The sequence below is a fragment of the Bubalus bubalis genome, chromosome 21 (assembly GCF_019923935.1).
Source record: "Bubalus bubalis isolate 160015118507 breed Murrah chromosome 21, NDDB_SH_1, whole genome shotgun sequence".
Classification (NCBI taxonomy): Eukaryota; Metazoa; Chordata; class Mammalia; order Artiodactyla; family Bovidae; genus Bubalus; species Bubalus bubalis.
The window spans coordinates 2,144,167-2,156,785 of record NC_059177.1 but is presented as its reverse complement, the minus strand read 5'-3'; the positions used below and the strand labels follow the sequence as shown (position 1 = coordinate 2,156,785).

Sequence of the window (12,619 nt, the reverse complement as noted above, 5' to 3'; positions counted from 1 at the left end):
TTATAAAGGTAATATAAATTATGGGTGTATTTTCCACGTTCCAAAACTCTGGGCCCCAGAACCGTTTCCTGGAGTCGGAATTTTGGTTGTCTTTGAACTTCTCTTTGTTTCTCCGCCTGTTAAATGTGTTCAGGTTTGGGCAAAAGAACAGCTCTATTGGGAAGGTGGGGAGATATAAACTGCAATTTCCTGCCCCAAGAATCAACACTAATCCTGATTACACGTACCGTGTGTATATTTCATAATTAAGTAGCACTCGAATGAACCCACGCGCTTTCAAGAGCATGCTCTGGGGCTGGAATAAAATCAAGCCTTTCTGATGTGGCGCGGGGGACAGCTGGCTCGCGTTACTTGCGCCAGAGTGGGTCGGAGCGATGCCTGTTGCCTGCAGTGGCGCTTTGCCACGCGCAGAGCTTCCCTGGCCGCCTCGAAAACGATTCGAAGGGACCCCGAGGCCCGCTGTCTCGCTGCGGTCGCGCGCAAAGCTGAGACCTGACTCGAGCCACTCTGTCTCCAAAATAAATAAATAAATAAAAGCAACACGTGAGACTTGATCTCACCGCTGCCTTTTCCCTCAAACATCTTGATGCAGCTCAGGTCAAGGCTGATGTGGAAGAGCCTTGAGCGGTAACAAGATCCCCCAGCCCGGGCTCCCCTGCCAAACTGCCTTTTCTCTTCTTGCTGTCAAGCCCGCCTCACGGAACCTCCACGTTGAGTATCTTGGAGTCTAAAAAGCACAAAAAATACTTGAAACCTGCAATACTTCAGGACTTCTGTGTTTCAAAAGAAAACAAAAGCCGGGGAGGTGGGAGTGGACGGGGTGGTGATCAAAGCAGAGAGCCACCGAGACCCCGCATTAAACCAGCTGGACGACGTGAGAGAAGCGCTGGGCTGAGCGCGCTCCAGACCACGTTCCAAGGACCTGGGGGCTTCGGTGCCGGGACCTGCGAGGCCCCAGCCCCGGCCCGGTCGCTTAACCTGCTCCCTCCCCCGCCCTGGCTGGGCCTTGACCGTTTCCACTGCCGCAGAGAATTGGTAACCGCCCCGGAGCGTCGGAGTGCGTGAAGGACCACCTCACTCTCTAACCCAGAGGCGCCAGTATCTACGCTGCTGTGGTTGGAATCTAAGTTGGAACGCTTCGAGCCGCTCTGCGCCGGCGTATGCGCGCTCAACGAATCCTGCCACCGCCTAGAGTTGCGGGAGAAGAGTTTCCCGTGTGATCGCGTTCTGTTCGGGAAGCAGAGTTCCGAGCTCTCAGCCGGAAAACGCGCTCCCGGAGCGACTAAAAGCGGCGTCTATAATTATCTATTAACAGCAAATATTCAGGCTTCTTATCTGCAACGAAACGTGCCCCACACCTTCTGTATTAATAAACAATGCAATAGAACAGCATCATCTTGCTCTGCTGTCTGCAGAAACGCAGGGGGAGAAACAGGCAGCTGGGGGAAAAGGGTTTAATTCAATATCAAACTGATTATTTCACTAATTATTCCACCTTCTGTGTTGCGCTGCAGAGGAGAGGCACAGGGAATCTTAACCGCGGGGCTGCTTGAGGACCTTTGTTTCTCGGCGTCAGGTCCTACTGAAGATGGGAGGGGGTGGGATCCGGGATTCAGGGAAACTGAGAGTGGATTTTCAGTTGTGGGGCGTAAAAGTGACTGCCTCTTGAAGCAGGCGTGAGCGTGGGGATGAGGGTAGTTCCCAACAGCCCACCCCACCGGGTAGTTCCCAATAGCCCACCCCACCGGGGCTTCGGTCCTGAAGGATAGCAGTGAGCTCTCGCCGTCCCCGGAATCCCCAAAGCCCAAAGTTCCTCTCAGTAAACCCTTCCCATTGGGTAAAAGGGTAGGACCGAACAAAAAGTGGTTCCTGCGTGTTGAAAGCCAGAGAGTCCTCCAGGGGAGGAAAGTGTGCCTGAAGTTAAAGCCCCGGACAAGGAAAGAGACCTCTCTCGGGCCTCCCTCCAACTCGCCCCAGATCCTCACCCTCAGGGACCGGTGCCTTCCTGCAGGCCATCAACTTGCAGAGCATTTTTACCTCCTGCCTCAACAACCTGCGCCGGCCCCCTCACCCCCACTCGGAGAGCTGTCTCGATTTCTGTGCCAAGAGTGGACCCCGCTACGAAGACCCTAAACTCCAGCGAAATACGGACACCAGGACTGATTCTCATAGCATGACAGCATCTCAAAAAAAAAAATAAATAAATAAAAAAAAAAAATCAGGCTAAAGGATAGGAAAATAAAGTCTCAGCAACTTGATCCAATTAGTAAATGCCTAATTGAATTAGTGTCACCTCCACCAACCAATCAGAGGGTCCCGAGGCTGTAGGGCCGCGAAGCCACTCCCTGGCCTCACATATATAAAGCAGCCAATGACAGCCTGCAAGTTTCCAAGTGGTCAACCTGACCGATAGTTTGTCAGTGGAGAAGGGCAGAAAGGCTAGCTCTGGTGGTGGATGGGGAGAGAGATCTAAGACTTCTTCCTGTGTGTGCGGGCCAGGAGAGTACAGGTCCAGAGAGGCAGAAGAGACCGGGAAGGAAAAGCGGATCGCTTCCCGGTCAGCTTTCGCCTCTTGCCTTCAAACTCCGTGCGCTTTCCATTCGGAAAGGGCTCTGGGTTCGCAGCGCGCAATTGCGCGCGCCTTAGCGGCCCGCGTGTCGCCAGGTGGGTAACCCGGCACGGGAGGAAGGGGAAGTTACCTTCCCCTCGGAAGAGGGCGCTGGCTCCCCCATCCTGCCTTTATAATCAGATCGCGGCCAGAGAGGAAGCAGCCAGCTGCCGTCTGCGCTCTGCAAAGCATGCAGTTAGGGGAGCAGCTCTTGGTGAGCTCTGTGAACCTGCCCGGCGCGCACTTCTACCCGCTGGAGGGGGCGCGAGGAGGCGGCGGCGGGAGCGCCGGCCACCTCCCGGGAGCGGCCCCCTCGCCTCAGAGGCTGGACTTAGACAAAGCGCCCAAGAAGTTCTCGGGCAGCCTCTCGTGCGAGGCGGCGAGCGGGGATCCTGCGGCCGCCGGCGCGGGGGCCCCCGCAACCATGCTCAGTGACGCCGACGCCGGGGACGCCTTTGCCAGCGCCGCTGCCGTGGCCAAGCCGGGGCCCCCGGACGGCCGCAAGGGCTCCCCCTGCGGGGAGGAGGAGCTGCCCTCGGCCGCCGCGGCCGCTGCGGCCGCCGCCGCGGCTAGCGCGCGCTACTCCATGGACAGCCTGAGCTCGGAGCGCTACTACCTCCAGTCCCCCGGGCCTCAGGGCTCGGAGCTGGCGGCGCCCTGCTCGCTCTTCCCGTACCAGGCGGCGGCCGGGGCGCCCCACGGGTCTGTGTACCCGGCTCCCAACGGGGCGCGCTACCCCTACGGCTCCATGCTGCCCCCCGGCGGCTTCCCCGCGGCCGTGTGCCCACCCGGGAGGGCGCAGTTCGGCACGGGAGCCGGTGCGAGCGGCGGCGCGGGCGGCGGCGGCGGTGGGGGCGGCCCGGGCGCCTATCAGTACGGCCAGGGGGCTCCGCTCTACGGGCCGTACCCAGGGGCGGCAGCCGCAGGTACCTGCGGAGGACTAGGGGGTCTGGGGGTTCCCGGCTCCGGCTTCCGCGCCCACGTCTACCTGTGCAACCGGCCTCTGTGGCTCAAATTCCACCGCCACCAAACCGAGATGATCATTACGAAACAGGGCAGGTGAGCGCAGCGCGGAGGGGCCCGGAGGCGCGGGGGCAAAGAAGGCCTGTGTGGTCCTGGGGTGGCCGGGAATGGGGGCCCGCCCACTCCGCTCGTGGCTGGAAGAGTTTCCTCGCTCAACCAGTGGAGACGCCGCGTCTCCAGTCCGTCCGCGCACCGGCGCTTCGTGCAGGGCGCTAAGGCTAAAGCTGCTTCCCCTCTTCGCTCTCCTCATCTTCACCCAGACTGACGAGGAGGAGGCGGAAATGGAAATTGAGGCTTGTCCACAAAGCTGGATTTCCTAGATCCCCCTGCCCAGCTGTACACGGGTCCCTGCAGGCCGGCCAGAAGGCTCGAGGGGTGGCTCCCCCCGAGCGCTGGAGGTGGGCTCCCGCAGTTTTAGGCGCCAAGGTCTCCACGGGGCGCATCCGGGGGACGAGCGCGAGGACGTGAGCGCCAGCAGCGAGGGCTGATCCGGGGAGTGGGTTAGGCCGGCCCTGGAGTCCGACTGGGCTGGGATGCCGGGCCGAGAAAGTTCGGCTACAAATCCTACTGCGGGCACTGGTTCATTCTGGGGAAAGTGAGGGGTGGGAGCTGCGAGAGGGGCGTCCGAGGGACACTTGTAGCCTTACTAGTAGAGTTTTTGTTTCTGTTTTTTTAAACGAGAGCAACTTAATATTCCCTGGCACTCGTACTTGTAAAATATATATATCTATATATAGATATATATATATAGATATATAGATTTTTAAATAGAAACATCCTGGAAGAAAATGAATAAGCATCTGAATGGGATGAGAAATTGAGTGAGGGATGCAGAAGCGCGGGCATTGGGGAAATAATAACACTGGGGCAAATTACTTCGGGAAAGAGATTTCCCCTCGAGTTGCCAACTCAAGAATATTGTACGTGGTGAGGGCCACTTGACCCACCGGTATTCTGTTTGTAGACTTCCCAGTGTCGTACTCGAACGTGGGTCTGTGCCCCGGCGTCGCGATTTACATCTCCTGGTTCTATTCCCTTGCACAGACGCATGTTTCCTTTTTTGAGCTTCAACATAAACGGACTCAATCCCACCGCCCACTACAACGTGTTCGTAGAAGTGGTGCTGGCGGACCCCAACCACTGGCGCTTCCAGGGGGGCAAATGGGTGACCTGCGGAAAAGCGGACAATAACATGCAGGGTGAGGAGAGAGGAGGCCTGGGCAGGGTGGCGCGCCGGGAGCCTCGCTCAGACCACGCACAACCAAATCTCGCATCGCTTCCTCCACATCCGGGGTCTGGAGGTGTTGGCAGGAGTTTCTTTGTGTTGAATGTTTGATTGAGGGAGAGAATCGCTAAGTCAGACCTCTTGCCGGCTAGCGTATAGCATGTTAACCACGACCCTAGCTAGCCTGCCCCTCCACATCCCTACCTCTGAGGACGTCATTGCCATAAACTCTCCGGGAGGCAAGGCTCCTGACATTTTAATCTTAACTTTAGAAAAGATCTCGCCAAGGTTGAGTTTATCATAAAAATCCAACCACCTTCCATCAGCAGATCTTGACCTTCTAGCTTCAGACACCGGCAAATTGACCTTCAAGAGGCACTGCCCGTTGGCTCCATTTTTGCTTTGTCCAAGGAAGGCCGGAAGCACAGGGCCCCTGGGAGGGGAATCAGTAGAGACTACTTGGTCTCCACTGGTCTTCTTAAGCTCTAAGGAGAGACGGGCATTGTAAGTCTAGCTCTTAAATCTTGCCCATGAGTAGTAATTTATCTCTCCCCCTACCTCCATTTGCAAACAGCCATATATGCTTGAGTTTTGTGTTTTGTTTCATTTTCTCTTAGGCAACAAAATGTATGTTCATCCCGAGTCTCCTAACACTGGTTCCCACTGGATGAGACAGGAGATTTCCTTTGGGAAGTTAAAACTCACCAATAACAAAGGCGCAAACAACAACAACACCCAGGTAGGGTGACAGAGGAGGTGGTGTCTTCTGGCTGTGAATCTGTTTTCTAATGAGTTTCTGTATTCTTTACTGTGTTTATAATATTTGCAGCTACCTGTTGCCACTTTCTAGTATTTTTTTTCCTTTGACCTTTCTCAGTTCTACTTTTTTTTTTTTTTTTTGGTCATTTTCCTATCCGATATCAATAACAGTGAGTGAACGATTAGGAACAGAAAGACTGAAATCTTTTGGCAACTTAGGAAACCAAGACGCAAGAGTGTTTATGAAACACACATACTTGGCTATGTTTTAAGTTTCAAAAATGGCAACAGAAAAAGTTAGCTGTGGGCTGAGGAGCAAGCAAGTTCCATTCCAAAATATAGAATTGGTCAAAATCGACTTCACTTTTGAGACTTGGCAGCTCTTTTTTCTGTACCATTTGCAGATGATAGTCTTACAGTCTTTACACAAGTACCAGCCGCGACTGCACATTGTTGAAGTCACAGAGGATGGCGTGGAGGACTTGAATGAGCCCTCTAAGACACAGACCTTCACTTTCTCAGAAACGCAGTTCATTGCTGTGACCGCCTATCAAAACACCGATGTGAGTGCCCCAGAGTCCCCAGCATCCCCAAAGCCCTATCCAGGGTGAGAGAGAAAGCACTCAGTGACTGTCTTTTTTCCTTATCTAGATAACTCAACTAAAGATTGATCACAATCCCTTTGCAAAAGGCTTCAGGGACAACTATGATTCGTAAGTGCAACTTTATTTTTCCTTGCCTGGTCATCTTTGAGTGAGACATGTTGAATCAGACACTTTCTTGAGACCGTATTCTAGGAAGAGCTTTCACAGTTGGGATTTTTACCCATTTTTATTTTTGCATATATTAGGCTTTGACTAATCTTGCTTTGGAATTTTCACAGAAGGATTTTGTTCATTTCTAAAGAAATGTTAAGGTTAAGCTTTTATTTTTTTAACATTTGAGTGGAGATTTGAAATTTTCATAATCTGCATTTATATGCCTCCTTCCCATTTGATCCCAGTTTTTTTTTTATTCTCTCAGGAGCAGGGATTATTCCCTCTCATTTTTTTTACATAAGAAAAACCTTAAACCAAGAGGATGTCATTTTCATAACATCAAACAGCAAGGCCCACAAGTGCCTTTTAAAGTTGGCATTTCTCCCCACCTCAGCCAGCATTCCTTCCCTACCACGGAAGGGAGAGTTGCTCCCAGTTCTTCAAGTTCTAGGACTTGCAAAGATGGAATTTCTATAGTTTAAATGCTTAATGCCTGGGAGGAAACTATCTCTTTCATGATGGGAAATTTTGTCCCAGTGAGCCAAGAGTTCAGCTAAAATGGACTGGTGCCTCCCCACCTCTGGCCCTTCACTCAGCAGACCAGCGCTCAGGCTCTAGAGCCTTCTTCATTTCTGGGATGTAGACTGTCTGGGGACAACATTAGGGTTTTTTTTTTTTTTAAGTGTTTCTCTTTGTATTGTAGCATGTACACCGCTTCCGAAAATGACAGGTTAACTCCATCTCCCACGGATTCTCCTAGATCCCATCAGATTGTCCCCGGAGGTCGGTACGGCGTTCAGTCCTTCTTCCCGGAGCCCTTTGTCAACACTTTACCTCAAGCCCGATATTACAATGGTGAGAGAACCGTGCCACAGACCAACGGCCTCCTTTCACCCCAACAGAGCGAAGAGGTGGCCAACCCTCCCCAGCGGTGGCTTGTCACGCCTGTCCAGCAACCTGGGACCAACAAAATAGACATCGGTTCCTATGAGTCTGAGTATTCTTCCAGCACCTTGCTCCCATATGGCATTAAATCCTTGCCCCTCCAGACGTCCCATGCCCTGGGGTACTACCCCGACCCTGCCTTCCCAGCGATGGCAGGGTGGGGAGGCAGAGGCTCTTATCAGAGGAAGATGGCGGCTGGACTCCCATGGACCTCCCGAACAAGCCCCCCAGGGTTCTCTGAAGATCAGCTCTCCAAGGAGAAAGTCAAAGAAGAAATTGGCTCTTCTTGGATAGAGACACCCCCATCCATCAAATCTCTCGACTCCAACGATTCGGGGGTATACACCAGTGCTTGTAAGCGAAGGCGGCTGTCTCCTAGCACCTCTAGCAATGAAAATTCTCCCTCCATAAAGTGTGAGGACATTAACGCTGAAGAATACAGTAAAGACACCTCAAAAGGCATGGGGGGTTATTATGCTTTTTACACAACTCCCTAAAGAGTTATTTTAACCTTGTCAAAATGAGCTCACCGTTTGCCCATGGACTGGGTGGTGTTTCTGTTGTCTTCTTCGCCTAGGTTGTTGCCAAAAAGACATTTGCCTTCCACCCCAATGTGTCCTGTTTTGTGCAATTCTCTAAAAGAAGGTGCCAAAGCTTTTTGATTGCTGCAGGTAACTGAAACAAGCCTAGACTTTTTTTTTTTTTAATGAAATTAACAGAGGACTTTCAAGTGTTTTTAAATTTGAAGGTGATTCAAAGTTACGGATTTATTTATTGGAGACACTAGACATTCAGTGAACTGGGGCTGTGGAGATGGAGGACCTAGCGCTATCAAAGATGTTGAAAGCTTTGGTGTTTGTTTTTTTTTAATCTGTAAATCTGTAAGCAAATAGAAGCCCAGAGTGGTAAGATGGTTTTGCTTCTGGGAGAGAAGGGTGGGCCTTACGCTTCAACAAGGAAATTTTTGCTGTTAACTTTCTGCTAGGAAAAGAAGACGTGAAGCCTGGGAGGCAAGAAGAGCTTTGTGAAGGTGCTGGTTTGGCCTGACTGATCTTCCCAGGCTTTGAAACAAGCCATGTTTGCCCAGGTTCAGTCACCTCATGTGCTAGGCCTCTGCTGTGTGCCCCTGGGGGCCAGCCGGGGGCCTCATAGGACTCAGGAGACAGCAAGGGGGTCGCCAAAAAGAAAAAAAGGAGAATTTTAACTGTACAGTTGTGTGTGCTTAGATACACTGTAGAATAATGTGGAAAATATTGTATAGTTACATAGGTATATGAGATTATGTAAAATTGGTGCTTTGGTTTTGTAAAGAATTTGCAAATCATTGGACCACAGCTACTGGAGCAGGGGGCAACATATGGGAATATTCTGTTTACTTCTTAGCTAGTTAAGAATGTATTCAGCTACTGTACTAACTTGAAACGGTGTTAAGGAAAACTCCCCGCGTCATCCTCTTCCTCTACCACCCCCACTACCCAACTCGGTAACCTGAGGAAGCAGAAACCTTAACGCCCCAGCTCTTATAGGCTTTCTAGAGACCTTGGATTTTTATGTACAGTCGTAGTCATTTTTAATAAATGTGGTTCGTTAAGGGAACAGGCCTAGCTCTGTCATCTGTACGATGGGTTTTCATCTTTGTTTCAAATATCTTAGTCTGCTTTCTCCACTTTCCTCCAGCAGGAACACAGTTCCACAACCCGCTCCCCCCACGGAAGGCTCTAGGATCTCTAAGTGGACACTGTCCTCTCGAGGGGATGGGGATGTTCTTCTTTATCTTTTTTTCTTGAAGGTGAATGGGGTTGTTTTCTCGCCGCTCTGGGAAGTCTGGACAATGGGGGTTGGGGCCGAGGAGGGGCGGTGCAAGACTGCCCGCAGCAGGCTTGATGGAGCCGAGCGAGCCTCCACCCCCAAGTCCTCGGCTTCCGGGCCGCTCCCGGGCCTCCTATCCCCGGCCCCACGTGGGCTCCCCGGGCACCCTCGCGGCCCTCTGAGCACCCACGAGTTCCGGATCCCCCGAGGTCAGGCGGGTGCGGGCCGCCTCCACCCCCGCTACGCGGCTTCCTCCTTCCCTGAGCCCCAGGCTCTGGGGACGCGGGGGCAGCTCCGGGCCAGGGCGCGAGCTCTGCGGCGGGAGCGCTCTGTGCGGGGTGGCTGCGGAGTCGGTCACCTAGCGTTTAGCGCCGCTTCCTCGGCTATCAGTCCCAGGGAGGGCAAGGGCCACTCCATCCCCCGACTGAGTCCTGGGCCCGCCGAAGAGTTAAATCCAGGAGTGTGGCGGAGGGCCCTTTGTCCCCCTGCCAGACGCCCTGCCGCGCTTATCGGCAGACGGCTTCTGGCCGGGTTTGCAATCCTTTCCAGCCCCCTCCCGACCCTCTCGGGGTAAAGGTCTGAACGGGAGGGTCATTCTGCTAACTGCGTGGCGCGGAAATGCAGCTGCTAAGAGGATTAGTGCTGGGCGGCGAGCGATCGGCCGGGCCCTCCTCCCCTTCCGCGCCCAATTAAGGCCGCCGCGAGCTCGCGCCTCGCCTCTGCCGGGGCTCGCATTCCCACCGCCCTTCCCGGCTCCGAGTCATCCTTCCCGCGCCGCCCATGACCTTGGGGTCTGGGTCTCTATACCCGCCCCTCCGGCGATGCCTGTTCAAAACGCCCCGAACTTTACCGGAGCTGGAAGCTAAAGCCTTGAAATTTGGCTTATGTGTGCTTGTTGGGGATGATAAATTCAGACGGAGGAGGACGTCAAGGAGCACCGCCCCCCCCCCCCCCCCCCCCGCCCAAGCCGTCTGCGCTCTCCCCTCCCCCAACCCCAAGGAACCCGACCGTATTGGGAGATACGATGGAATTTCGAAACGATGTTCTCCTCTTCTGCCTTCTGGAAAGACTGCAAATGCTAATCACCTCCGGGATGGAACAGACACCGGCCCCAGTCTATTTCCAGGGCTGTATATTTTTGCACCGTACAGTAAAAAGAACCTGGTACTTGTGAAAAGTCCCTCACAGTGTTTAATAGAAACGTAAGTGGCTGAGTGGCCCCAATTAACACCTTGTGATAAGGCATTCCTAAGATGGAGTGTCAGACACCAAATTGTGAAGAGATGTATCTAATTAATCCTCCTAGAATGACACCGATAAACAAGCTTCTATTTAAATAAAGATCAAGGACTCGGCGCCCCGTTTGTTTACAATCACCCCCGGGGGTCTCAGCGTTTGCGCCCGCGCAGACTGCCTGAGCTGGGGGAGCGGGGGATGGGGAGGACACAGGCTTGGGAGGGTTCTGCTGGCTCCCTTCCGTTGTAACCCCAAACAGAAATCTCCAAGTAGACAAACTGCAATGCAAGAGAAGTGCAAAAACGACCCGACTCTGACTTGGAAATACTTTGTCATTTTCTTCGCGTGTCCTAATTTACATTGCCAAACACTTTTTGGTTGTCTGAGTCTTTAAAAAGAAGGCCAACAACAACAAAAACCGTTCCACTCGTAGTCTCGGGAATTCTTTGCTGCTTTGGGGAGAACTCGGATCAGGACCTTCCTCTGCCCCCCACCCCGCCCCGGCACGAGTTCTCTCCTCGCTGACTCGGGATTCCTTCTTTAAGCAACTGAAGCCCAGAAGTGCTGGGGCGCAGGGTAGCTATCCTGGTGGTGGAGTGGGGAACCACCCACTGGAAAAGGCGAGAGGAATCTGGAAAGAAATAGGGCAAGAGTGGAAGGAGCAGCAGGGCCGGGGCTTGGAGCCTACTCGGCATCTGCAAGGAATCACCTCCCCTACTCTTCAACGGGGGTTTAAAGGCTCCAGATCAGCTTTTGGTCCAACCTCCTTCCTTTTCAGCCGCCTCTGATTAGATTTCAGCCTAGGGGTAAAGGCAGACTCGCGCTCTTCCATTTCCTCTTCAGGCTCTTCCTTATCTCGGAACCAAACAGGCCGGGGGTACGATGCCGTGTTTGTTTGTTTGTTTGTTTTTTAGTTCTGCAGGAGTCGTGGAAACGCTCCGAAATAAACACATTTCAGCTTGCCCCTTGATTTTAATCGAAATTGAACCTCCAGTGGGGATAAAAAGTGAAAGCACTCATTCTTCACTCGTCTAGACGCTTCCCCTGTCCCGCTCTGCTCTCGCGGCGATGTCCCCCACCGCGCTGCGAGTCTCCAAGAGTTTGGCTTTTCACCTCGCGAAGATTTCGGCAGCCTCGGGACGCACTTTTAAAGGCAATTTGCAAAACTCCGTTGGTGGGCTTGATCCAGTCCCCTTCTGTAAATGAGTCTAAGCTTTTGAAGGCGCGAACTCCACCATTCCAGCCCGGGAGGCTGGAACCTGCGGAATCCGTCCACCTGCGCGCGTTTTCGTTGGAATCGAACCCCTCCTGCGCCCCCGCGGACACTTGGGAGCAACGCCTGCACTTGGGGTTCACTGGGATTCCGTTTGCCCGAACCCGCAGGAGTTGCATTTCTTCCCCCGTCCGTGAGCTGAACCGTTCGTGGACAGGCTGAAACTAAGATAATTTTTTTTTTTTTACACATGAAGGGGACTCTGACCTTGGTGGCCATTGAATTTCTCCTTATTACAGCTTAAAAGAAGTTAACTTCTGGCCACTGCTCCACCCTCTCCCCCTTTCTTCTTCGGCCCTAGGAGCCCTTTGCGTGTCGCCGAGGACGCATCAAGTCACCGGGGGAAGGACGTGGCTGCCAGACACGGCAGACCCTTGGAAGTGGTCTCCAAAGTGGCCGACTTCTGATGGACCGTTGGCCGCCCCAGAAGCGCCGGATCTCTTCTTATCTTGGGCATCACGGTGTGAACACCCCCACCTCCACTTAAAATGTCCCCGTCTCCCTAAAAAGTCCTTAGCGTCCTTCTAGAAGCTTTCGTGGAGGCAGCAGGGCGCGCACAGTAACTTCTGTAACCCCAGGCTGGACCCAGCTTTCCGCTCACTGTGGGCGCCGCGCCCTTGGCGGTGGGTCCAGCCGCAGTTCCGTTGATGCTGCGGGTCCCGGGTGGCGGGCAGGCTTCGCCATCTGGCGGCCACCGCGAGTAAGGCGCCCCAGGCCCTGCAGCTTCTGCAAGGAGGTCTTCTTCATGCCACCTCCCCTCCTTCTTCTCAAAGCTCCTTGGTGTGGGGGCAGGAGCCGGGAAGCTGAAGTTGGAAGACTTTAAATTCTAGTCCTGGGCCACCGTTCAGTAGCTGCAGTCACAGCTGGTTCGTCTGATGTATTACCCAGGGCGAAAGAGGGCAGGATGAACTTCACTGCTTTGTAAGCTGTTGAGCAGCTGTGAGTAGCATTAGTAGATACTGATTATTTAATTTTTGGTTGTG

General features: G+C 53.4%; 1 protein-coding gene across 2 annotated transcripts; it reads left to right on the top strand.

Moving 5' to 3' along the window:
• Window positions 1-2,414: 2,414 nt before the first annotated feature.
• Window positions 2,415-8,914, top strand: EOMES (eomesodermin). Of its 2 annotated transcripts, none has more exons than XM_025272214.3 (6): window positions 2,415-3,667; window positions 4,676-4,830; window positions 5,474-5,595; window positions 6,020-6,178; window positions 6,267-6,328; window positions 7,134-8,914. In XM_025272214.3, exons 1-6 carry the CDS (start codon window positions 2,799-2,801, stop codon window positions 7,813-7,815), a joined length of 2,049 nt encoding a protein of 682 aa, XP_025127999.1. In that variant the 5' UTR covers window positions 2,415-2,798; the 3' UTR covers window positions 7,816-8,914. The 2 variants fall into 2 exon arrangements, with proteins under 2 accessions (XP_025127999.1, XP_025127998.1); XM_025272213.3 differs by having other exon boundaries at window positions 2,420-3,667; window positions 7,077-8,914.
• Window positions 8,915-12,619: the final 3,705 nt, after the last annotated feature.

Coding starts and splice junctions, on each gene's coding strand:
- EOMES (XM_025272213.3), top strand. CDS start 2,799: ATGCAGTTAGGGGAGCAGCTCTTGGTGAGCTCTGTGAACCTGCCCGGC. Junction 6,179..6,266: donor CCGCCTATCAAAACACCGAT/GTGAGTGCCCCA, acceptor TTCCTTATCTAG/ATAACTCAACTAAAGATTGA. Junction 6,329..7,076: donor TTCAGGGACAACTATGATTC/GTAAGTGCAACT, acceptor TTTGTATTGTAG/CATGTACACCGCTTCCGAAA.